We start from the raw sequence: 27,734 nt of genomic DNA, 5'->3' as shown, positions 1-27,734 counted from the left end.
AATATTATTACTGTTCAATCGTGTGGAAGGGGATTCAATAATTCATTAAATAAATGGCATATATTAGTTAAGAGAACAGAAGTACAGAACAGCCTCTAATTTCATTCTTTGGTTCATTATTCTTACTATTTAAACATGACGTTCTTGGTAGCGTGGGGTCTTTAAAAAGCCACAGAAAAATTAGCCTATAATCTGCCCTCCTGTCTAAAGTGCAATTAACCATGTATTGACTTTCACACAAACCAATTAAGTCTCTTGGCTATCTGATTGATACGACTTCTTTTGACGAGTTTTTGCTCACCATTCTCGTCTCTGATGTTCCGGACGCGATCCATTACTGCAGCCAGTTCTGATGCTGTAAATAATAATGAAATCAAATGAAACAAAAGAAGAAAAAACACCCTGATGTGCAGCTAGCCTAGCTCCTACAAGTGGCAGTGCTAAGCATGTTGACACTGTAGACAGACTGTATGCCTCCTCAATCAGGCAACACCTCTTGCCCTGCTGTAGCGCACCTTATGTGCAACTCAAAAACCAGCGCCCCCTGCTGTGCTCCCCGTAATAGGCTGCTTTGAATACTAATAAACCATAAACCAAAGAGTGAAGTGTGAATTGGCTCCAGCACCATGTACTTCCACAAAGTGTCATTGTGGTTTAGAAGTTAATCTATACGTTTCAGTGAAAATCATAACTAAAATGATCTAACATTAGTCAACTGTAGTAACAATCACTGGGGTAATTTTTACAATTCTACTCTGACACCTTGGTCATTGCATTGAAAAACTTTATGTTGGTCCTCATGTTTTTTTCCATATGAATCCAGAAGAGGATACCTGATTTATGTCCATCAATGTAAGATTTTTTTATTATTTATTTTGGCAACACCGATCAACTGGCCCACTAAGTGATAGAGCTGCTACTCTTTTGTTCTATGCTAGGTTTGCAGCAGTAAGTTTGGGCTTAGTAGGTACAGAATACTTTGATTTTATCAGTTTGATTGTCAGTCCAAATACCTGAATATGTCTGGATAATCTGTACTGGATAGTGATTTCTCTGTTGACTGTATGTGTTCCCTATTTTGTCTACTTCGATTCTTGTCTCGCCCTACTACTGTGTTTGCTGAGTAGATTTTGTGTTTGCTCATTAATCCCTTTGAATCCACTCCAGTTCTTGCCTTACATTACATTCATTTCGCAGACGCTTTTATCCAAAGCGACGTACAATAAGTGCATGCCAAAGGTCATTGGAACAACTACACACACAGGTCCGATAAGGTACAATACTCATTTTGTATAGTTATTCATGGCCATTAATTAAATGCTAAATATTATTGCTGTTCAATCGTGTGGAAGGGAATTAAATAATTCATTAAATAAATGGCATATATTAGTTTAGAGAACAGAAGTACAGAACAGCCTCTAATTTCATTCTTTGGTTCATTATTCTTACTATTTAAACATGACGTTTTTGTTAGTGTGGGGTCTTTAAAAAGCCACAGTAAAATTAGCCTATAATCTGCCCTCCTATCTAAAGTGCAATTAACCATGTATTGACTTTCACACAAACCAATTAAGTCTCTTGGCTACCTGATTGATACGACTTCTGTCATGGTCCTGTTTTCCTGTCTGTGTTTCCCCTGTTGGGCCGCCAGATGGCGGCACTTCTGTTTTGTGTCCTGCTCCCCCCCTGTTAATTGTATGATTGTTTCAATTGTCTCGTTATCCCATCATTGTTCCCACCTGTGTCTTGTTATCCCCTCCTTCTGGTTTGATTGTTTTTTGAGTTCACCTGTGTCTTGTTACCCCTTGTCTATTTAAGTTCTCTGTTCCCTTGACTCGGGTGCTGGTTCCTTGCGTTTGTTCTGCCTTGTGTTTGTTGCCGATGAATGTTCAGACCATTTATACCTGCCTGCGTTTTTTTTTTACCTGTTTGTGTTTGTTCCCGAGTTGTCTTTGTTCCCAACTTGCGTTTCCTCAGACCCATGGTACCTGCTTGTATTTTGTGCCTGACTGTTTTGTTTGACCTTCCCTTGTGCTCTGCCTTTCCGTGTTCTGCCCTGCTTGTGTTTGTTTCCGGTGTTTCAAGACCGTATTTACCTGCTTGTATTTTGTGCCTGACTGTTTTGTTTGACCTTCCCTTGTGCTCTGCCTTTCCGTGTTCTGCCCTGCTTGTGTTTGTTTCCGGTGTTTCAAGACCGTATGTACCTGCTTGTATTTTGTGCCTGCCTGCGTTTTGTTTGACCTGCCATTGTGCTCTGTTTGACCTGCCCTTGTCCTCTACCTGCCTGTGTTCTGCCCTGCCCATGTTTGTGAGTTCCTCTTGTTTTCTGTTTTTAGATTTTTTTTGAGTTTGTGTTTTTGCCCTTCGTGGCCTTGCCTGTTCCCTGTTTGTGTTTACCTGTCGTGTTAGTAAAGTCATTGTTAATTTTCCCTTTTGAGTTTGTTTTTTTTTTCCCCTCTGCGTTTGGGTCCCCCCTACCCGTACCGTGACAACTTTTGATGAGTTTTTGCTCACCATTCTCGTCTCTGATGTTCCGAACGCGATCCATTACTGCAGCCAGTTCTGATGCTGTAAATAATAATGAAATCAAATGAAACAAAAGGAGAAAAAACACCCCAATGTGCAGCTAGCCTAGCTCCTACAAGTGGCAGTGCTAAGCATGTTGACACTGTAGAAAGACTGTATGCCTCCTCAATCAGGCAACACCTCTTGCCCTGCTGTAGCGCACCTTATGTGCAACTCAAAAACCAGCGCCCCCTGCTGTGCTCCCCGTAATAGGCTGCTTTGAATACTAATAAACCATAAACCGAAGTGTGAATTGGCTCCAACACCATGTACTTCTACAAAGTGTCACTGTGGTTTAGAAGTTAACCCAGTTAATCACTGGGGTAATTTTTACAATTCTACTCTGACACCTTGGTCATTGCATTGAAAAACTGTATGTTGGTCCTTATGTTTTTTCCCATATGAATCCAGAAGAGGATACCTGATTTATGTCCATCAATGTAAGATTTTTTTTATTATTTATTTTGGCAACACCAATCAACTGGCCCATTAAGTAATAGAGCTTCTGCTCTTTTGTTCTATGCTAGGTTTGCAGCAGTAAGTTTGGGCTTAGTAGGTACAGAATACTTTGATTTTATCAGTTTGATTGTCAGTCCAAATACCTGAATATGTTTGGATAATTTGTACTGGATAGTGATTTCTTTGTTGACTGTATGTGTTCCCTATTTTGTTCTACTTCAATTCTTGTCTCGCCCTAATACTGTGTTTGCTGAGTAGATTTTGTGTTTGCTCATTAATCCCTTTGAATCCACTCCAGTTCTTGCCTTACATTACATTCATTTGGCAGACACTTTTATCCAAAGCGACGTACAATAAGTGCATGCCAAAGGTCATTGGAACAACTACACACACAGGTCCGATAAGGTACATTACTCATTTTGTACAGTTATTCATAGCCATGAACACATTAAATGCAGTTCATACAGTGAACATTCCTCTGACCTAACCTATGCTAAGTCAAACAAGGTGGAATTACACGCTACAGCATTAAGACAATGATACAAGGCACAATAAGTGCAGGAAGTATGTGTAGCATGAAAGAGGGGAATTTAAATGATAGATATGTTCCGCAGAATGGTGACAGTTAGTTAATCCAGGTGTAGTCTGAAGAGATGTGCCTTCAGACCACGGCAGAAGATGGGCAATGAGGTATTGGTTCGTAGAGGGACAGGGAGTTCGTTCCACCAATGGGAAGCTAGGGTGGAGATGCTCCGTGGTAGGGATGAGCGAGAAATATTTACCTGTATGAAATGGCCTTAACCTTTTCTAGTTTGTTTGCACACTGGTAGCCTACAGTTTAAGCTACTAATCCATGCTCTCAGCTTTCTGCATTAATATTTATTCTACATTAATATTTTTCAACATTTAACCCCTAGGCTGCTTCGTAGCGGCTGGACCCTTCTCCCTTGGGAAAATGCCCATTAATTTCTTGTTTTCTATTTCTGTAAATGATTGGCCAAAAAGTACGCAGATCGCCTCCCTATCTATTTTCAATGCTGAGTTTAATCGCATATTGTTGATTAACATGATGAAACGAAAAGATAAAGTTAAAACAGCGTTTTTACGAACCACATTTTTACATCATTCTATCGTCGGTTAAATTAGCTTCATTTTATGATGAAGAAAAATTAATCACACTTGTATCTAAACGTCTAAATTATTGCATTGATTAATTATTACAATTTGTGCAACACAAATTGTATGGTACAGTTGAATGAAAGCAAAAATCTATTTTCCACTGAGTTACCTTTGTACAAATGACGAGTTCCTCCTGGTGATTTAAATACAGGAGTTATTTGCGTTCCTCCTCAGTTCTTCAACTGCACGATCAAACTGTGAATCCTTGCGACTTGGCAGGCTGATCTATGACGGGAACAAGAAGGCGGGGCGATATAATTTTGCTTGCAGTTTTCATTTTGATCCATAGTTTTAAGTTCAGTTGAATCACACGTATCCATAGTTTATAATTAATATCTGTTTCAACAGTTTTCCATTTAAAAAAAAAGATAATCACTGCAATCACAGGAGATTGATCATAATGTACAAGTCAAAAACATAAAAGGCCTTTTACAATCCAATCCGTGTTATAAAGAAAATATGTTCTTAATTAGCTTGCTTCGTTAAAGTATTATATCTTAGGAAACGAACACTTGGATTTGAACCGTTTTATAAGTTACGAATAAACCACTGAACAGTGTTTATTGTAAATACAGTATGTCTTGCATTAGTTTATAGGAACATTCCAAGTGCTCTAGAAATGACGGTAAACCTCACCTAGTAAGTATTTGCATTAGACCAAAAATCCTCAAATACCCTATCTGCTATTTTTGATCAGGCCAGGCTGTCAAATGCTACTCTGATTAGGCTATCTTAACTATGTTTCATTGCACGCAAACACTGTTCGTGCTCATACAAAAAACCTATACAAAAATGGAAATAACATTTTATAAAACTCCTAAAAGTGACCATTCCCTTATTTTTGCCGGTGGCTGTAAGGAAACCATCAATACCTGCTGATACTACAGCCTCCCCCGGTTTAAGTATTCATTCTTAAGAAATGAACACATGGCTTTTTAAACTGTTTTTAAGTTACAGATAAAGCACAGAACAGTCTATATTTTACCTATCTCTTCTATTAGTTTATAGGAGTCTTCCAACTGCGTTAGAAATGACAGGAAACTTCACTGAATAAGTATTTGACATAAATAATTTATATTCCACTCTTTGACCTGAAGTGTATGAGCAGTGGTGGCGCAAGGTGTGTCCTGAAAATAAGGTTGACGTACCTGGTGGAAATACCAGTTTGTTCCATTCTGGTTTTAAAGGGGAATTGCACTTTATAACACTTCCGCTTCTCATGACTGATATTGTCCTTCTAATGAATGTGAAGCCCTTCATTTTTCGATTAGTTATTTCATGATGTTAATATTTTACACTGTTTTGATGTTTTCCTTTACAAATGCAGTAAGTAGACCCAGGCAGTTTAGGATCGAACTCGAGGATGCATATCATTGTGCGACTTCTGATGTGGGCGTACCTGCAGACAATAACATTAGGTTGGTCGTAGAAATAGTGTTGTACTAGCTGGTGAAATCGAAAATGTCTGAGGATGAAGGAGATTTTGTTTTTGATCATGGGATTGTTGTGCCCTATCGATTCGAGCTGGGATACACAGAAGAAGAGCAGGCTAATTTGCAGGCTGATCGTGCAAGAGCAAGAGCGAGTCAGGAGCGGGCCGAGATTGAGGAACCACAGGCTATTCCCAGGACAAACGGCCACTGGTGGTACACATCCTATGTATCACAGACAGACGCGATAGCGTCAGCCAGCCCGCATAGTACCTACCTCGAGCGGTTTGACCAACGATGGAAAAACGGTGGGTACAACTCCAGGCTTTGGACGGTCACCTTGGTAGTCGGTGCCTTCATAGTGGTCGCTGCATACCCTTAGTCCTCGTTTGTGAAATTCTTCGGCTGATTACATCCAGCCATGTCTGGCACAAAGTTGCATCGCCTGGAAAACTATAAAAATGTGCTTTCAAGTCAAGTTTAACGGGGGCATTATTACAACCCGGTACAATGCACCTCGGTATTACACCGATATCGCATCAGACAAAAGCTAGCAGATCAGAATCAGAATCAGAATAGTTTTTGTTTGCCAAGTATGTTTACACATGCAAGGAATTTGACTCCGGTTTAAAGGCTCTCAATGTCCTTACACAAAGAAAAAAAAAAAAGAGTAACAACACAACAACAACAACAATCTTCAGAGACATACACAAGGAATGACTATATACAGGATATAAATAGTGCAGGATACAGATAGTGCTGACAAATAGTGCAAAGAAGTGAACAGTGCAAGGAGTGAAGAGATACATATTAAATAGTGTTCCAGGGTTATTGCACAGTGCCACAATGAGTTAACTGTTCATAAGTGTGATGGCGAGGGGGAAGAAACTGTTCCTGTGTCTGGTGGTCTTGGTGTACAGTGTTCTGTAGCGCCTAGCAGAGGGGAGAAGTTGGAACAGGTTATGTCCAGGGTGTGAGGGGTCTGCAGTGAGTTTCCCTGCCCGTTTCCTGACTCTAGAGGTGTACAGATCCTGGATGGTGGGCAGGTCGGCACCGATAATCTTTTCTGCAGACCTGATTGTCTGTTGTAGTCTGTTCCTGTCCTGTTTAGTGGCCGATCCAAACCAGACAGTGATGGATGTGCAGAGAACAGATTCAATGACTGCAGTGTGAAACTGGATCAGCAGCTCCTGAGGCAGGTTGTTTTCCTGAGCTGGCGCAGGAAGTACATCCTCTACTGGGCCTTTTTGATGATTGTGTTGATGTTAGACTTCCACTTCAGATCCCGGGAGATTGTAGATCCCAGAAACCTGAAGGATTCCACAGCCAACACCGTGCTGTTGAGTATGGTGAGGGGGGGCAGCAATGGGGGGCTCCTGCTGAAGTCCACTGTCATCTCCACAGTTTTGAGCGTGTTCAGCTCCAGGTTGTTGCGACCGCACCAGATGTTAGTTTGTTCGATTTCAACGCTAAGTTAACGAAATGTTTTGCTTCGCTTCTATTCGATTTGCCGTGAAAGCAAATTGAAAAAGAAGAAAAAACTGGATACCGTACTACTATGTGGACTTGCGCTAAAAAAAGTCTTTGTTTCTAACGTTAGACATTCAAAATGAAATAACTGATCGAAAAATGAAGGGCGACACAGTCATTAGAAGGACAATATCAGTCATGATAAGCAGAAGTGTTATAAAGTGCAATTCCCATTTAATACTCTCTCTCTTCTTCTCTCTTTATCCTTCTTCACGTCAGGCCTTTGTTTTTTTGGCTGTAGGCTTGGAGAGAGAGGCAGCGACCACACTACTGGTCATCCACCGTTACCGTTGTTCTCGACAGTTCTCTTGGAAGGAACGATGGGATTTTTCCCAGTCGTGATAATGCACGGATGCACACTTCAAATTCTGATCAAAGGGAGTGCGCATCCGGGTACTTTATCCGCGCTCCGCACTACCGCACTTGGGTTTGGACTCGCACTCCAAGGTTGAGGCATGCTGGTTATGTGCACTCGGAGCGGTTTGGGACACAGCCTGCGTCTCTTTTATGCTTCCATACAGGGTTAGGGGTTAGGGTTCGAAAAAACTAAGTCTGAGGGTTGAGCAAAGTTTACGGCTGTGTTCAGCGGGTTGATGAAAGGTTAGGACATGGGTTCGTTTTTGATTTTGGATGAGCCAAAATTCTTTCTAGTAGCATTGGGTATCTATGACCATAAAAATATGTACAATATATGCAGATTTTTTCAGGGAGAACATTTTTCAGAAATGACCTCAAACATGACCGGGGGGTGGGGAGTGGGGGGGCAGCTGTCCACAGCATCACCCCTAATCTCCACTACCATGGCAACCCGCACATCCAAGAACAGCCAACCAGTGTTGTAGCCTTTTCCCTTATTCTCTGGGGCAGGGGCTGGGTGGAGGGTAACATTAATGAAAGGAACTAGACTTTTCTTGGAGACCAGGCCCTTTAAACAGACCTTCACCACTGTCAGACCACAGAACACATTCTGGTCATGTATGGCGAATACAGACTAATGTGGAGCTGTTACATTAATACTGCCTGTCATTGTCTCATTTTAATAAATTATGTACAGGTTGTAGAATTGTTTTGCAAAGTTTCATATGGACTAAAACTGCACATGATGTGTAAGACAGTGAAAGACTAATGCAATTTGTTGTGTGCTATATATCCAATACATACAAATATGGCACATTGTTTTATAAACTGAAATGGGTTACCAGGGTTGAGACCATCTAATTTATGGGAACCGTGTTGAGTTAGAGGAACAGTTTTGAGTAGGTGGAACAGTGCCAGGGAAGAAGAACATTATTGAATTGAAGGTACAGTGTTGGGTTAAACAAGCATTTCTGACTCACAGAAACACTGAGTTTTAAGAACAGTGTTGGGTTGAGGGATGTGTTGGGTATGAACAGTGTTGGGTTGGGGGATGTATTGGGTCAAAGGAACTGTGTTGGGTTATAACAGTGTTGGGTTAGAGGAGGAGTACGGAGGAACAGCAGGTTGTCAGAAACGTCAACAGGTAAAATAAGAGATTACCAGAATACAACCAGTCACTGATAGCTGTTCTAAACCACCGCAAAGACAGAGAACAGAACTCAACACAACTAATTTTTTTGTGTGGTCGTATTACAGTTTAGATGTTTTTTTGTTTGTTGGGATTCAGGATAGTGACATACCAATTCAATCAAAAACAGTGGTAGCTCAACATCTTTTCAGGTATTTACCTTGGAGCTTTCTGTTCGTTACTTGTGTGTGAGACTAAGGATACAACAGGATAGAAAAGCAGACAACAAAACAGCTTTTGTTGTGTGAAACATTGCTCCCCCGTGAAATGTTTGCTATGCCTCTCATCATGACAGCATGTTCGATAACCAGCACACTGTAGAGCTGATATTATTAAGAAATTGATCAGATTTAGAGATTGCTAAACGAGTTAGCTAACTAACGTTAGCTGCGGGAATATAGGGCGGGCTGGCTGTCGTTAGCTTGTTTTGGATGTAAGTGGGCTTACGTTAGCTGGCATACTAATATTACTCCAGGCTTTTGTACATTTTGCTTAGCTAGCTGACACCAGCACTGGCAATAACTGCCTAAAATGATGTAAAATTGAGGCGCAGAAGGTACCCTGTGCAAAATGTTGCATGACACCAACAGTAAATCTCTTGACCTCATGAATTTTTTCGAAACAAGTTTACACTGAAGTTTATTTATTTATTAACACATAATTATGTGACATTAATTCCATTACAGATATACTTATTTTGATTACACCGATTGCCAGATAGATACTTTTGGTAATACATGCTACATATTTTTTCAGATACATTTTCTGTTCCTGTACAAGTAGTTTTCAGAATTTAAAAAATGTCACGTTACATGCATTGAACAATCAGGATGTTCCTCTAAATGTCTCTCCCCTCACAAACATCACTATTGTTGATTCAGAGAACTCAGCTAGCGCTTCCAGACAGGTATGGATGTCTGCCTTGGTGCCGTGCCAACTGAGCAGCGGCCATAGTAGCTGCTGTCTGTCTTTGCACAATCAGCAGTGAGCCTCAGGCAGACAAAACAGAACTCGACTTGGCATGTGTCACAAGTTATGTTTTTACACATTTCCCCGTTGTGTTCTATCAGTTTGCCACAAGTGGGACAGGCCCGCACAGAGGGACAGTCCCGCACCTCTTTTATACTCTCAAAGAAAATATATTTGCATGTCCGTATGAGATCAAGGCGCTTGTCAATACAGCCATCGTTGTCACATCGATCAGCACGGGGTCTCTTCCCTTTCCACTCCTTTGAGCACTGCCAGCAAAACTCGTACGTTCTTCTCATCCTGGTGGTGCAAATCCTGCATTCCACACTCAAATTGCGGGTGTCTTCTCTTTCTACAAATATCTTGCAGCCTGGACACTTGAGCAGAAAGAGACATTTAACATTTAAAATAATACAAAGTTAGGTCAGGTATATAATGTAACAATTCTTCTTGGAAAACCGTCAAGTATACTTATTACTGTTCAATTAGCCACTGCATGGAAATGTGCAAAATTAGTTTCATTTGCTTAGTTCTCTTGAAAACTGTTCACATGATTTGAACAAGGTGACTTAAGTGGGATGTTTGACAGATGAAACGGACTGGACGCTCACTGAAACGATGTCCCATTTCAGAATTATCAGGCTGTACCATTTTCTGTTCAAATCATGTGAACAATTTTCAAAGGAATTGTGTAAAATCAGTGTAAAGATAAAACTTTTTTTAACCTTGCAAGTAAATTTCACAATTAGCTGAACAAACCTGAGCTGGAAACTCAACAAATGCTGCTAATTTAGCTTACATGTGCAGTGTTTCATAAAAGAACATCATCATTTAACATGGGTAATGCAGGGACCTCATTTATAAAATGTTCTTAGATTTATACTTGAACTTAGTCTTAAGATCATTTCCGTTCGATTCATAAAAGATACTGAGCATAAAAAACATTGCTTACGCAGGTTCTAAGAAGCCCATTTGTAACTTACACACCTGTGATCTATAAATCTCAAATTAACTTAAAATTGACGGCACCTGAACGTGCCTTACAATCAGCGATTTCCCCTTATATAATGCTAGCACAAATAAAGGTTTAGTCAGGAATAACCATGGACCGAAAGAGAAAAGCAAACTTTTTGGAAGACGAGACCACGGCGATGGTAGAGGAGATTGAAGACAGGCAACACGTATCCTTTGGTGGACTACATAGTGGGTTGACAAACAATGAATTCCTCACACCTTTAATTGATAATTCCTATCAAATTGTTAATAAAGCTAATGCAAAGTTCACCACAGGCTTGGACGCATGTGTCCCAAACTGCAATACCCCTACATAACCAGCAGGAAGATCACTTACGTCAAGTCTAGACTTTGTGTAGCGATAAGATAATTTCCAACTCAAAGTAAGCAGGGTTTCCGCCAGTGTATTGCAAGCCCGGCGGCCCGCCGGGCCTAAGTTGACCCCCCGCTGGCCCTAAGCATCAGGGATTTTTATTTTATTTACATTTTATGTAATTACATTTTATAAATGTATTTTTAATGTGTTTTTTAAACTACAGTTACAGTGGGGCGGCTCGGTTGGAAAGCTCCCCAGCGACATCTGTTGGTTAAAACGTGAACGCACTATAGGAAAACAGCAGGCCTGAGACATAGACGTATGTCTGTGGTCTGAGATCAGTGTTCTTTACCCTCATTGTGCGTAGAGTGACGTTCAAAACTTGACGCTTCCAGCTATCACAAGCTGATGTTACCTAGCAAGCCACCATTTCTTATTTAGTAGGCTAACTAACCTTGTTACAAACTGCGTTGTTACTTCATCTCGTCGGTAAGTACATTCTTTTTAAGTTAAGTAGTGTGTAGGTAACGTTAAACTAATAGCATGAATGTAACGTTCGATACATTGTAACATTACATGACTGATTAATCGCCATAGAAATAACGACTTCACTTGTTTATTAATAACGTTAGCTTGATGACATTGATGTGCACGACAACGTGGTGATTTAGCTAACTTAGCTAGCTAGCCAAACAGTCAGCAACACAGATACATAGATATTTTGTTGTTGTTGAAATGTGCCCAGCATTCCAAGGCTGTACATTGTTGTAAGATTTAGTAGCCAATAAGTAGGCAGTGTTGTGCATATCTCCCTCTTACAGCTTGTTTCCAGCCCAAACCACTGCAAAGAGAGCAAACCTTTTTTTTTGTCAGTGACATTTCCTTCTGACATCTACGACGGTAATCGCAACCACAACATTTATTTAGCCTTTTTTGTATAGCTATTTCCATGGATAAATAATCGCATTTATTATTATTATTTATTGGTTAAAAGCATTTACTTCATATCCAGTTCGACAGCCAACTACTTGCACGGTTCATGACATGTGTAGCCATTTAGTAATACGTTCGCATTTCAGGCTAGAAAATAACCCGTTAATCCAGAGAAATTTCTGAGTTGTCTTAGAATCTTTATGGCAACAGAATCAAGGCTGGCAGCCCGGATCGAATTTGTAACAGCTGCCGTCCAAAACAAACACCTGAGAGAGGCTGCCTGCGTGCGTGCCTAGCCCACGGCGTTACGTCATTGTTTTGCAATGGGCAGCTGTCGTAAAAACATGCTGGCTTCAATAAGCGATATTGATAAACTATCGATAAATAAACGATTCCAATGAATAGGACAACTTGGAACAGGTTCTCGATTCCCATTCCTATTTAAATGTGCCCAGCATTCCAAGGCTTGTTGTAAGATTCATTAGCCAATTAGGACTTGTAGAGTGCAAAAACTTTGATATTATTTATTTTAATTTATTTTGTTGTCGTTGAAATGTGCCCAGCATTCCAAGGCTGTACGTATCAGTAGCCAATCAGGACTTTTTTCCAAGTTTTTTGTAGAGTGCAAAAACTTTGATATTATTTATTTTATTTTAATTTATTTTGTTGTTGTTGAAAACACATGATTCCAAGACTGTACATTGTTGCCAGATTCTTTGTAAGCTGTGAATATGCTATGCTGTAAATAGTTGTTATGCGACATAGCTCAGGAGGTAAGACCGATTGTCTGGCAGTTGTAAGGTTGCCGGTTCAAACCCCGCCCTGGGCATGTCGAAGTGTCCTTGAGTAAGACACCTAACCCCTACCTGTTCTGGCGAATGAGAGGCATCAATTGTAAAGCGCTTTGGATAAATGCAGTCCATTTACCGTTTTTAAAAAAATGTGTGTTGAATAAATGACTTATTTATAACATTCACATTACGTGGGCATATTTTCAAATCTCCAGTCAGCTTTTAGCACTGACTTAATGTAGGGCCCTATGGAATCTGTGATATAGCTTTTTTTAAATTCTCAATTCCGCGATTCCGTCCGTGATTCTGTTATCACAGAAACTACAGGGCCCTACCTTAATCCTGCCACAGTCTGTCGCTGGCCCGCGCCGGTCCCCCGTCAAAAAAGACACTTGGCCGCCGGCCCCTGTCAAAAGATACTTGCCACCGGGTCTAACAACTTTTCTGGGGGAAACCCTGGTAAGGTTTTATAAATAACTACTTGTACATGGTTTTCTGCGTAAGTCATACTTAAGATCAAAATTGATTGCAAGTTCTTTTATAAATGAGGCCCCAGGCCCTTTTGTGAGAAGGGGTACATACAGTGCTATAGCCTGTGCAAGCCATATCTCCGAGAGTCTCTTCAAAGTAGCATTGCTCCTCAGGGGTCAGCAGGGCGAACTTGCGCACCACATGATAGGGCAGCTCTGCATCACATGATGTGTTTCCATCATTAAGGGCAGGGCACCTGAATGTGGTTTTGCCCTGGAAAGCAGCAGAATGCCCAGCCAGTGTTAGATCTAAATCCACTCCAAAAATGAACCACCTTAAATTGTGAACTATTTCTTATTTTTTAAAGTAAAGTGAGAATATGGAAATTTACATGGGAATCTCTTGCAATTAATATTATCATCTGACACGACTGCCTGGTTTGATGATACTATAAATCTATGACAACTATAACACATTTATTGGCTAAATGGCTTTAAGTCATCAAGGGTCCAAGGTATCAAATGAGCCTCAAACCACCGTGCTGCTGCCAGATATGCAGTAGATACTACAAGCATTGTTTCTCCTGATTAATTTCCCTGTTGAACTCAATGGAGCAAAATATTCAGGAGAAACAATGCTTGTAGTATCTACTGCATATCTGGCAGCAGCATGGTGGTTTGAAGCTCATTTGATACCTTGGACCCTTGATGACTTAAAGCCATTTAGCCAACACATGTGTTCCATACTGTATCAGCATAATTTACAGCTGAATCTAGTCCCACCCCCCAATTCCCACAGAGATCCATTCAAATGCAAAGAGTTTTTGTATCGCTTGTAGGACAACCTGAAAATAAGATATCCAGACTCTGATGATGTTGATAGGTCACAGACACCAGGAAGTCATGGCATGCAAATTATATGCAACCAAATACACAACTTTTTTATTTGACATTATGTTAATTTGTCTACTGTCTACTGTAGTGAATTTCCCTGTTTCTAGCTTTTCCCCAAACAGTGCACTGCAGCAAAAGTAAATGAGCAAATGGTGACACGGGAGGTCTCAGGAGTGCATTTGTTTAATTCTTGCTAATTTTCTGACCAAAGATTTGTTGTTAAGACCATTAAATGCTTAATATTTTGCCCATTTTTTTTTTTACCCAGGAGTGTACACTGCCAAGAGTATTAGGCGACCTGTGATTTAAAGAAAAAAAAGAATTCAGTTAATTTAAGCACATTTATTGAATAGCAGACCAATGTACAAAATTTTTCATTCAATTTCTACCCACAATAACACAAAAAGAAGAGTGTCACACACCGGGCAGGGAGATGCGACAGTACAACACATTACATTACAGGCATTTAGCAGACGCGCTTATCCAGAGCGACTTACACAACTTTTTTACATAGCATCCATTTATACAGCTGGATATATACTAAAGCAATTTCAGTTAAGTACCTTGCTCAAGGGTACAATGGCAGTGTCCTACTCAGGAATCGAACCTGCGACCTTTCGGTTACAAGTCCAGTTCCTTACTCACTGTGCTACACTCCGTCCTCCAACAATACCGTTGTCTGTCGCAGAGAGCGCACACCCACAAACACTAAATAAAATAAACGGGTGCCTTCACCTTTCCCCCTCACAGGTTCCGGGCAAAAACAAGAAAGTAAAACAACAAGTTAAAATAACAAAGACAAAAGAAAGTAAAACGGCGTGACCACTTTCCCGTGCGCCACCCGTAGCTGACCTGCCTTCCCAGCCTGTTCCAGCTCCTCCAGCATCCCAGCTGAGGATCACTTTCTTTGTCTTTCTCTTGTGAGCTCCCGGTCTCAGCCCCGAACTGTGGAGAGCAGCACACTTTTACACACCTGAGCTGATTAGCCAACGCAGCCCAGGTGTGTGTGCTCTCTCCACCAGCCGGAGCAGCCGAAACAAATCGGCCTCTCAGGCGGACTGACTGCCACAAAGAGTTCTATGTCATAAGTAATCTCAGACATTACTTTGCTGAAAACAGCTGCTTTTGGCATTAATTACTGCTCAACAAACCCTTGGAAGTCCATCCAATCATTACTCATTTAGTAGGAGGTTGAGTGGTCGGAGGGAGGTGGAGGGGAAGTTAAATTTACGGAAATATCTACGAAGTTTAAAACCACAGATAGCCAAAAACCTTTGACCCGTAGTGTAAGTGAAATAGGCACTAAAGCTGCGAGAAATGACAAAGAATGAATTGTGTTGTGTGGGTCTGCTTTTCAATAAATGCACTTAAATGAACTGAATTCTATATCTAAAGTTAAAAAAAAAACAGAGGTGGCCTATTACTTTTGGCCTGTACTGTACGCCCACCACCCATAAAACACACACACACACAAACTATCACTATATCACTACAAACATATTCTGCCTGTATTATGTATTTAATGTGTCACTTGAATGTTTTACCTTTTTCAGTTCTGTTTTACAATACTCCGTCATGGATTCTGGACTGACGGCATGACCACAAGGCAGCTCCGCCCGAAGAATGCTCAGGTCATCATCCAGATCTGAAAGAATGGCAAAGCCAAAATTAACCATTCTTATTGGATTATTTCAAAGTAAAAGTGCAATATCATATTTTAATTCATTTTTGTCTGTCTTTTTGGGATGGCAGGTATGCCATCCAGCCAAGTTACGCCTTGGCGGGGCGGCATTCCCCATACCTATACAGCACCGAGAGTTTGGCACTTTTCAGGGTTTCCCACAGAAATAACCGCAACAGCCACAGACTCTCAGCCCTTAAAAACATTAATTTCTGTACATTCTGAACCCATTTCAACACACAGAATTCATAAACAACTTCACATGTCCACACAATACAACCCCAAATTTATGGGATTTTGCGTTTTCTCCTCCTTCTTTTTCCTGCCAGAAATGCTGGTAGCCCACAGAGAATATGTCTTCACACTGGTCATTTTTTTGTACACCAGCCAATCCTTCACCTACACCAGCCAATCAAAATGTCACACACACACACGCAAAATGGACATATCTTTTTCCCCAAGAAAATTGCCAGTTTCTACATCTGGTCAGTTCGTGGCTTGGTGGTAATGTTGCGGTCTACGGATCATTGAGTCACAGGGTCAAAATCCACCTGAAGCAAATTTCTTATATGTGCTCATTTGCTCACTAATAATTGTCCATTACTTCTAAATTATTGCTTTTGCACCAGATCTACCCAGCGTTCACCAAATGTATAGAAAGCATTTTGCCATACCATCTACACGTTCAGTTAACCGCCTACAATATAGACGCTTTCAACGGTAACAACATAAACAAACGTTAGTGCACGTTTGTGTTGTTCTGGCCGTAACTCAACTTCCGGAAGACTTCCGCAAACAATCAATAACAACAGAGTCCCTTTAGACTATTTCTGATAACAAGCAAAATAAATAACAAGTAAATTACGTTAGCTAGCTAGTTAAACCTATGTCTAGCCAGTATTATTTGGGGTTACGAGTCGAATAAAAGAACCGTTACTTGGCCAAACTCAAATGCGATAACGTTACACTACCAGAAAAACAAGTGACAGAAACAGATAACTCTTAGTCTTAACTGTTGACAGTATGGGCAGCATGTGTAGTCAATGCAATTACTGTAGGTTATTTATTTGTATAGCATACATTGATGGAAAAACATCATGGCTCTTAATAGTTTGGGTCATCTTGCTAGGTTACCACAACAAAAAATGATCAGGCAATGTAATGCTGTCAAGTCATTGGAAACAGGTATCATAACGTTAGTTCAAAATGTAGCTAAAGCGTATCAACTTTTAGCACTGATCTAACGTTACTGTGCATAATTTATACAATGTTAGCTACGTTTAGTTAGCTAATACATATCTATTGCAGACTTGTTACTGGTCAGCTAGCTATTAGCTATCGCTTACATGAGTTTCTTACCTGAAACAAAGTCAGTGCTAGAGTGAGAACAACAATTCGACCACCTTCATTCGACAGACAGGAAAGCGTAAACTGATTTGCAGCTATGAAATAGGCGAAATATCGGTAACGATCTGTACCTAGTTATGTAGAAAAAAAAATGTCCTTGTTATCCTCCTGTAGTTATTTTTTCAGTACTTTCACGTTTTTTTTTCTGTGCCGGCAAATATGTCGAAGTGGTCCAATGCTAGCTTTTGGTTGCTAAAAGGACGTGTATCGACCACCCCATATAAATGAATGGAACTTGACATAAATTTGCTAGTATCCTGTCGTGCGTATTGGAGGTTAATATGAGAAAGGGTGGTCTCTATCAGCACGTCTACGAAGCCGTACATATTCACTGTTGTAACCCAAGTCACAGGACGCAAAATAGCCGTTAGGAAAGCAGTTTAAAATTATGAAGCAAATTATCTGCACCATTGACTTCAATAATACGATATTTATGAGCGTGTTGCTTGTCTTAAGTTGATATAGTAAATAAAGCTGTATTAGTATTACTAAATGTGTATTTATGAAGTAGATTTTTTAAATACAGTTTATTATGTGTATTTTTACAGGACTTACATTTCAATAGGTAACGATGTCCAGTTATTCCTCAAAAATGCAACGGGCAAGCACCAGCTATAATAATTGCAGGGATTCAAGCAATTAGTTTCGCAATTCCCTAGTGGGGTTACAAAGTTAAATTATATATTTTTACAAATTTTTGAAATGTAGTTTGTTCCTGAGGTCAGGTTGCACCCCACAGCACAACAACCTGAGCCCAACATCAGTCTGCTCATCAGTTTAACTTTCACTCCATTTGTAACACAGTGGGTAAGGAACTGGGCTTGTAACCGAAAAGTCGCATGTTCGATTCCCGGGTAGGACACATCCGTTATACCCTTGAGCAAGGTACTTAACCGAAATTGCTTCAGTATATATCCAGCTGTATAAATGGATACAATGTAAAATGCTATGTAAAAGTTGTGTAAGTCGCTCTGGATAAAAGCGTCTGCTAAATGCCTGTAATGTAATGTAATGAAGCCCTATGGAGCAATTCTAAAATGGTTTTGTCCTCGTGCTCATATACCTTCACCCAACACATCTACTGAATATCATGATGATTGTATAAAATATTGATGACTTACGGCCAATTTTGTGCTAAGAGATGCTGTCGGATTACTTAGTTGCATTGCCATGGATGTGTCCTAGCTGCTTGCCGTAAAGGCATTTACTATGTCGTAACATTTAGATGGCCCAGTGTGTATGTACAGCTGCAGGGCTTCTGCGCGGCAACTAAAAAAGGCGTCAGACTAGTGTTGTCACCATACCAAAATTTAGACTTTGAAACAGATACCAGGTTTAGTATTACGATACTCGATACTGAAACGATACTTGGATCTCGGAGTGATGATGGACAACAGGCTGTCCCTCTCCAACAACATTGCAGCAGTAACCCGGGCATGCAGATTTTTCCTATACAACATCCGCAGAATCCGCCCCTTTCTCACCACCTACTCAACCCAGCTCCTGGTCCAAGCAATGGTTCTATCCCGCCTGGACTACTGCAACTCTCTTCTGGCTGGACTACCGGCATCTGCCACCAGACCCCTGCAGCTCATTCAGAATGCTGCGGCTCGTCTGGTCTTCAACCTCCCCAGACACTCCCACGTAACTCCCCTGCTCACTACCCTCCACTGGCTGCCTGTTATAGCTCGCATCAAATTCAAAACATTGGTCCTAGCATACCAGGCAGTCAAGGGATCAGCCCCAGCATACCTTCACAAGATATTCAAACCCTACATGCCAGCCAGATCCCTCTGTTCTGCTACCTCAGGACGCCTAGCACCTCCCCCTCTTCGCACCTGCACTTCCAGAACACGTCTCCTGTCTGTTCTGGCCCCACGATGGTGGAATGACCTCCCTGTGGAGGTCAGAACAGCTGAGACTGTGACCCATTTCAAACGACGACTGAAGACCCACCTCTTCAGGCTGCACCTCTCCCCATCCCTCCCTTCCCCCCTGTAAATGACTAAACTTAGGGTTGTAACTAGGCAGCTGTTTCATAGGTGACTTAGTTGATGCGCCTGTCTTAATGACTACTTGTATTTTTATTTATTTTTATTTTTCCATAGATTGCGTTGTTGCCGTTCTCGTTGTTAGTGTTAATCAGTTTACCATCAGGGTCCAAGTTGAACTATGCGGTTGTTCCCTGTACTTGGACCGGTACTTCTCTCTAGGGGTTTCGTCATACTTGTTCCTGGTTATGGTTATACACTTTGTTGTACGTCGCTCTGGATAAGAGCGTCTGCCAAATGCCTGTAATGTAATGTAATGTAACTTGAAACTTAAACGATACTGAAATTACCTTAATAGATCAGAAACGTAATGTCCATAAGGGTTGACCTCATTTTCAAATTCATGGTTTATTAACAACCTTTGAGTTGAAGCCTCTTCAACATATTAATAAGTATAGGCCTATAGTGTTACAACACTAATAGAAAAGTTTATTAAATATTACATTACATTACAGGCATTTAGCAGACGCTCTTATCCAGAGCGACTTACACAACTTTTTACATAGCATTTTACATTGTATCCATTTATACAGCTGGATATATATACTGAAGCAATGCAGGTTAAGTACCTAGCTCAAGGGTACAACGGCAGTGTCCTTACCCGGGAATCGAACCTGCGACCTTTCGGTTACAAGCCCAGTTCCTTACCCACTGTGCTACACTCCGTAAATATATTTAAAAAATTAAACAAATGTAAACTAAATAATCTTTAAACAGGTCTTTCACTTTTAAATAGATCTAAAAACAGCATATTTTAATAACCATATAGCATCTTCCTATAATAAAATATTTCCACATTAGAACACCTATTGCTACTGAAGTGAACTGAGTCGAAGCTTGCGCTGTATCAATGAGAGCGAATGCACAAGCGCACATCACCTGACTTGGCTACCTTAGTTGCTACTGCCATCTTGCGCAGACTCTAACAAATTACACCTTTCGTCCTCTCAATCAGTAATGCAGGAGACACATTTCCCTAGCTTTTATGTTTGGCCTAAAAGTACCGAACATCAGAAAATTCTAATACCGAAACCGTTTTTTTAAGTACTGAAAAGGTGCTTAAGTTTCGTTATACCGTGCAACACTACGTCAGACACATATTCCAATCCATTGCTCAGCTTAGCAGAGAATGCACATTTCAGAGCGCCTCAGAGACAGATAGAGTAATAATACATTTTTCAAATAATAAATATGACATTGAAAAAAACGAAACAAAAAATGAAATATCATCTCACCATCCCTGCTACCAGTGTGCTGTCCACAGAGTACGGTATTATTTATTTAGACGTTGGCAGACTACAGCATAAATTGCGTCTTTTGTTTATATTCAATATTAGTAACTGCAGCGAGAAACTGCAGCTGTAGACACAAGAAAGTTTTTTATATTATGGTAGCAACGGAACGAACCAAAATATTTTGAGCAGTAATACTTAAATAGCAATGATGAAATTTTATCTGTGTTCAGTAGATAGACAGAGACAGTAAATCAAGTCCTATCTGCCTCTGTTTTGCTCCAGAAAACTGTCAGATAGGTCTATCAGCAAACATATGGCTTAGCTATGCCCAGAAGTCCTCAACACAGACGGTGGTGATGGGTTGGCTCATTTAAGTGACTATGGTGAAAACCTAAGGTGATAGCTTGCACCAGCTCTATGGGACATTTACAAGAAAATCATTAAAAAAAAAAAAATTAAAAAAAATCTATCCACATCTGTGATTGACTGATAGTCAGTGTAGTTGATGGTAATCAGTGTTAACCGATGCTCATCCCTGTGCAATGGTGCTATGTGTGAACTAGGTGACTAGCTAACAAGGCTAGCTAATTTATCATAAATTAGCAGTTGTTGCTGCCTACAAATTACAGCGGCAGAACACAGCTTTCGCTGTAGTAACAGTAGTGGAGGTAATTTCAGTTGAGAGAGCAATTATACATGTGCAGAGGTGGGTAGAGTAGCCAAAAACTGTACTCAAGTAAAAGTATTGTTACTTTAAAATAATAATGACTCAAGTAGAAGTAAAAGTAGTCATCCAAATAATTACTTGAGTAAGAGTAAGAAAGTATCTTGTGAAAAGACTACTTAAGTACTGAGTTACTTCATATAATCTGATTTAATGTTGAAATAAGCAGAGCAAGATGAACGTAAAAATACAAATGTCCAAAATATAAAATTGTAAATGCTTGTCCAATAGAAATAAACAAAATATAAAATAGCCATGTGCAAATTCAAATGTGCCCTAAATCATATCCCTTTAAATAAAACAATACACAGGTTTTGTCAGAAGAGGAGGATTTTTGCTTTCTGTTGGACTCTATTAAGTCTGTGTACCTAGTCAGTTTGTTGGGGTGAACCCTCCGTTGACAGAAAAAATATTAATGAGGCTACAGGGGATTTATCCATTAAAATAGACTCATCATCACAACAAAGAGGAGCCTGCTCAAATTCAAACATAAACTTTATATGTGGAAGACATAATGCTTTGTCGCACCATTATTGTACCTTATGATGCACTTGTCCATAATATTCCAAAGTGTATCCCATGACGCCTTGCGCGGAATATGTGCAGAACTTCCGGGTTAGTGTAAGCAAACGTTAACTATGTATGCTATGCAATGCTATGCAATGTTCCAGCGCTCACTGTTGCATGCTTCACAAAAACGATTACACTACTAACGCTTGCATTACAGTGTGAAATATCTACATTAATACCAGTAACTTATTTAAACACACTCAATTTCAAAAATAACGTATATAACCGAAGTATTTTGATGAAATCTCATCTGTGTTCAGTAGATGGAGACAGAGATAGTAAATCAACAAATACAGTTCAATCTGCTTGTTTTGCTCCAGAAAACGATGTCAGCTAGGTCTACCAGCAAACATACGGCTTAGCTATGCCCAGAAGTCCTCAATAATAATAGTATTTCCCAAGAAATTACGAATAATCGTTGACCACGTTTCGTGCTGCGTCTTTTACTGCTACCACAGAGTGAATGCATAAGTGAATGCAATGATAAGAAAAATTTAGGTTACGCTGACCTAAAAAACGCTATTCCAAAAGCAAAATTAGACGTTATACATAGTTAGAAAGCTTATATTCTCACCTACTGAATTAATGAATTGTCAGTCAAGCTAGACTGTACTAAAAAGGGCGACAATGCCGTAAACAACGAGTGTGGTATTACGCACAGCTATTTTGGAAGGTACGGAGGCATCACAAATGCACGCATATTTCACAAACGGATTGTCCAAGACAATAAATGACCACTCAGTCAAATAGTTAGCTATCCACAGCAGAAACTAACCTACAACTTACCGCCACATATTTTCTCAAGTTCGAAGTTTCTAGGCAGACAAAGAAGGCAGCGCATAATGTAACTACTGTTTTTGGTAGTCTGTTCCTCAAAAGGTTCCTAGTTCCGGGGTAAAGTTCCTGCGGTAGTTTGAACGTGAGGCCAGGGGTGTTCTGCCTCCTACGAATCACCTGCCGTTGTTTCAGCCATTGTCGTTGCCCACTCATCCTTCTGTGTGCTGTGACTGGCTACGTTTGATTGGTGAAACGGAGTCATGTGGGGCTATGACAGAGCCAAAGCAAACACCAGTCAGCCTCTTTGGCTGAAGTCTCTCTGAGAGATGAAACTAACAGAGCGTGCATTGAATAAAAAATGGGTAAAAAATAAAAGTAACGAGCGGAATGTAGCCAAATGTAACGGACATTTTTTCTTCACAAATATACTCGAGTAAAAGTGAAAAGTATGTTTCATTAAAACTACTCTTACAAGTACAATTTGTTCAAAAAGTTACTTAAGTAAATATAACACGTTACTACCCACCTCTGTACATGTGAATATGAGTGTGATGTGAATACAGATGTTTCCACTAAATTATTTTAGAGAAATAAAACATGCACACAAAGCACGGTCTATAAGTCATTAATTAAAACTGGAAAAACCTAGGCCTGCCATTAAATGTTTTGATATTAAAATGAGGCCAAGTTACAACAATCAATATCGGTTATCTTAGCTCACACAAAATTTAACAAGTTCTACCGAAACAATATTTCCTAAATTATTTCATGTAACTTGGCCCCGTGTTTTTTTCATCTCAGCCAATGGCTGTCTAAAATTGAATGTTTTTGTACTAGTCTCCACATATATCAAGTATGGAATAAATGGTCTTGTGCACAATTGTGTCCCAAACTCAAATATGCAACCAGGTAAGTATGCATAGAATTCACAAGAAGTTCTCTTGGTGTACTTGACAGGGCTGAAAAACTAAGAGGCCGTCCCAATATGCACACTTAATCACACTTGGACACTCTTGCTGTGCACATTCATGTGCTCAGCGTAAGAGTGCAGGAGTAGTCAAAAATGCAGTGTGCTTGATGTGCACTTAATCCAGGCTTACGCTAAGACTGTTCCAGAGCGGTACTTGGCCAAGTACCCAGACCCACAATGCAGCAAGTTGGTGACATTTAGGAAAATTACACTGAAGAAATAGTAAGAAAGATGTTTGCAAAGATGCAAATTTTGTAACTTTATGTTTTATTCATATTGTAGCATCATGATGGTATTGTTAATGTGAATATAATGTTAGCAAGTTTGTTTAATTTGTCTGTAGTTAGCTTTACACTGCTACTACTAGCTATTAATAGCACTGTGACTACAATGGATTATTTGGAATAAAGACCATGGAGCAAAAACTGTGTCCTAATTGTTTCAAAAATCCCAGTGCACTTGGGCACTTAATGCACACTTACACACTATATGTATCTTTTATTGGTTCTTAACATTTTTAAATTTAAAACTAATTTGTACAGTCCACATCACAATACACCACAACAAAGTGAGTAAGTACCAAAGTGCACTTAGCCAAGAGCGGAGAAATGGAGCAGCTCAGTAGTGTCAGCGATGCCAACAGAAACCTATGGGGAGCACACACAGGGTGGAATGTCTTACAACAGTTCCCCAGTACGGTTGGAAATTAGGAGGAAATGGAGGAAATTTGTTGCATACTGCCAATTGTGTACTACCATTACACACTAAACAGTAGGCAGTATGCTTAGTAAAGAGTACATACTCTGAAGACACAGCAGTAAGGAGGCTGATTCAAACAAAAGGTTGTAAGAAAGGGTCAACACTTTGCTCTTAGACTTCATAGGTTACATACACAATGTGGTGTTTATTCAGAACCGTAACAGTTCACCCTAAAACCCTGAACACCAGAATCTAAACACAAGTACATTTCCTATGAATCTGGCATAAAGGTTTTCACTGAATTATTCAATTCGTCTGACTAAAATGTTTTCCATTTATCGAAATCAAATGTTGAAAAGAGTCAACTAATTAAAAATGTAAGGAATTAGGCGTACTTCCTTCCTTTTGAGTAGTTGCACAGCATTGGTAATCAACGTAAGTCACAGTACCTACGTTTTCATAAAGCCGCTTATTTGTTTATCACAGAGGTTCGCCCTCATATTCCATCTCTAATAGGATTAACAACCCAATCTGAATAAAATGTCTCTTGTAACCAATTAAATCGGAACAGACTATCCCATTCCAATTGAAATTTAATTCGATTTGAAAGGGGTTGTGTTACCCGTTTGATAATCCGATCAATAGGAGAATGTTACTCAACGCGTAAACTATCAGTAGTTTATGATTTTGTTTCTCGTCATTTAGCAAGAACTCCGTCTATCGTAGACTCGGTTTTAACCTTTCGTATATTTCGGTAAAAAATGTAGCTGGTTGACTGAATTTCCGTCAGAAGACTTCTAGGCTACTTTTTTAGTTTTAGGAAACAACCTTGATCTTAAACATTTTGCAGCGTAACAGCAAATGTTAGCCAATATCGACATGTTATAGCCTATTTGAATCGTAAAAACTGGCTAAGATAAACATAATAAATGTGTACTTAACAATGACGAGAATATGTTACATCCCGTCTAAAGCACCATAAAACTCTCACCACAGTAGCCTGTCGAAAAATGCGATGGCAGACAGTAACTGAACATAACTATATTTCCCTATAGTAAAGGTTGAGATTTACCGATATCATCGATCCTTTTCACGTATTTGAATGTTTTATCATTAGGGTCGTAGCGTTTCTCCGACATCATTCAGGCTGGCTTTCCTTATCACCCGTTTTCCCCCCAAAAAGCAACACGTCCAAGCGTAGCCAAGAGGGGTGAGGAGTATGTAGCTTACTTGTGCACACCTTTTTATCCGGTATCAACATATAGCCTGCTTTTTAACTTTCTCTTTCAACACTTGCGCTTAACAAGAAACCACGTGATTAGACGTAGGCGACAGTGTCCCCCATGCAAACAGTCCTTTATTTGTTTACAAACGTCACGGGGGACTTCGTCAAGGCGATTGACAGTAAACAAAAGTTACAGTATTTGGCCCCATTCAGAATATTTGTAGCGACCATAGGCTACTTGTTTGAAAAATATTTGTATGAACGCGAAAGGACACGTATAATTAACGTATTTGACAATGTTCTAAAGCCAATTGGCCTTCCTCCATATCTCTTTTTGTACAAGCTTGTGCGGCCTATAATCTAAATGTACAAACTTGCCTCTAAATTTATTCAAGGGTAGATTGTGTAGCTACTTTACCCGATTTTATTAAAATATATTGAATAGGAACTAAAGGATTCTGATCATCTTACTTCAAAACTCATCTGATATATTAACCAAGTGTAATATTTTTCTTAAGTAGTATCTAAATCAATAGAGATCAATATGATAGTATGGAGCCAGAGGATCTGTGATTGTTTAACACGTAAACAGTCGCTATACACTGTGGATATTGGAAATAAAAGAGTTACAGTTGTGTGCTATGTTTGATCCATGATTTTTGCTCTTTTGTTTGCTCTTGCGGTTCCCTGGCAACGCTTGTGAAGCGCAAGTAACCTAGCAACAACAATATATACAACCACGGGCGTTTCTAGGATTCAAAAACATCAGGGGCCCCAAGGGGAGTTTTAGTTTAGCGCACACAAACATTACTGTCCATTACAAAAAAATAAAATAAATAAATAAAGAAATAATGACAGTGCTATACTAATCTGGCTAGTATAGGGAGGTTGAATTAATGTAATATGTATATGTGTGCAAAGCAGAATGAAGACAGCTAGACGTAGTTACACAATTAATGTAACTGGTTATGTTACAGTAGAGAAACAGACTAACAGAGTAAATAGCTACGTAATTCAACATAACTGGCTATACAAACACACTTAGTTACCAGAATATGTATAAGATATACTGTAAGTGATAAACAAAACACTACCCATTATAGCTAGCTAAATACCTAGCTACTTATCCTATGCAGCTGCGAGTGATGATATGTAATGGCTTTTTAAAAAATATTCCATACTAGCATGTAAACTGGCAAGGCACTGGACAGGCAAGCTAAAAAGAATACAAGCTAACAACGTTAACAGGCTTAGACTGCCAGTTAGCTAGCTAACAAACGTTGTTAGCTAACGTAGCCTAGTTACTGAGTTGGCATCACGAATAATTATTTTGCTGACGTTACACTTCTAAATCTGATTTTAGCTCGCCAATAATAGCCTACTTTTAGTTAATCACAATTAGCTGCATGTATAGCCAATATCGTGATGCCCTGCACAGGCTAAAGCTAGCTGCTCTGCACTCTCCGGCTCAGCTGCTGACTGGCACTCAACATCCTCGTTAACGTTAGTTACATTGTCAATCTCATCATTATTCTCCTGAATCTCCTCCTCAACAACCTGTCTCGATATTTTCTTTAAAAATCCGCGGAGATCCATCGTTTTAGACAGTTCACTGACACTAACGTTACTAAACGAGAACTATTCGTACTCGCCCACAGAACGAGCTTCAGCCCCGGAAGCCCGCCCTTAGCGATGCCACTGTGTGTAACTGTAAAAAAAAAAAAAAAAAAAAAAAAAAGTATAATTTAGTACACTAACGGGAAACAACAGGAAGAAAACGGTTTTCGTGCGTGGATCGAAACAGTTCTATGTGTGATGTAATTGTGCGACGGGTCATCTCGGTGGCTACCACTTAGCCGTTAGCAAGTGGCTTTTTAAAGGAGTAACATGGTGGTTGAACGTGACACTTCCCAGTTGTCTTTAGGCAACAACAAAACAAATGTGCATATTTTTTAAAAAATTATTCAGTCATTTCAATGTACTTTAAAACGTTTTTTTCTAAGCCTAAATAAAAGTTCACCCGAACCGTGTGGGCGTGGTAATGAGAACTGTCAGTTAGCTATGATTGACAGACCGTGCCCCGTTACCATAGCTACCCCCATGATAAACGCTCTTTTTGGGAGACTTTTCACAAGCTAGCTAGCTTAGTAGTATATCAAGTATCGATAGATAGCTAAGGTATGGACGTTGACTTATATCCAATTATAATTTTGCTATCTAGCTAGCCAAGTTAAGATAAAAGCACAACTATAACGTCCTCATAAAAGCAAACTAGCTAGCTAACGTTATCGATAACAGT

At 39.8% G+C, this 27,734-nt stretch overlaps 1 protein-coding gene across 1 annotated transcript; it reads right to left on the bottom strand.

Annotated features, from left to right (window-relative positions):
* Positions 1–9,120: 9,120 nt before the first annotated feature.
* On the bottom strand, positions 9,121–25,488 carry LOC118233488 (probable E3 ubiquitin-protein ligase ARI7). Its single transcript, XM_035429286.1, has 4 exons — positions 25,283–25,488; positions 15,628–15,741; positions 13,315–13,556; positions 9,121–10,055 (listed from the first exon to the last, which is right to left on the bottom strand). Exons 1-4 carry the CDS (start codon positions 25,350–25,352, stop codon positions 9,600–9,602), a joined length of 882 nt encoding a protein of 293 aa, XP_035285177.1. The 5' UTR covers positions 25,353–25,488; the 3' UTR covers positions 9,121–9,599.
* Positions 25,489–27,734: the final 2,246 nt, after the last annotated feature.

Source organism: Anguilla anguilla, chromosome 8, assembly GCF_013347855.1.
Source record: "Anguilla anguilla isolate fAngAng1 chromosome 8, fAngAng1.pri, whole genome shotgun sequence".
Classification (NCBI taxonomy): Eukaryota; Metazoa; Chordata; class Actinopteri; order Anguilliformes; family Anguillidae; genus Anguilla; species Anguilla anguilla.
Note: the sequence above shows the minus strand (reverse complement) of the source record. Positions and strands in the feature narration are given on the sequence as shown.

Bases quoted from the DNA above. Each gene is read 5' to 3' on its own strand.
- LOC118233488 (XM_035429286.1), bottom strand. From the start codon at position 25,352: ATGATGTCGGAGAAACGCTACGACCCTAATGATAAAACATTCAAATAC. The intron at 15,742-25,282 runs GTAAATCTCAAC...CCATTCTTTCAG, and splicing joins GAAAAGGATCGATGATATCG to ATCTGGATGATGACCTGAGC. The intron at 13,557-15,627 runs GTGACACATTAA...TTAAAAAATAAG, and splicing joins GAAAAAGGTAAAACATTCAA to AAATAGTTCACAATTTAAGG.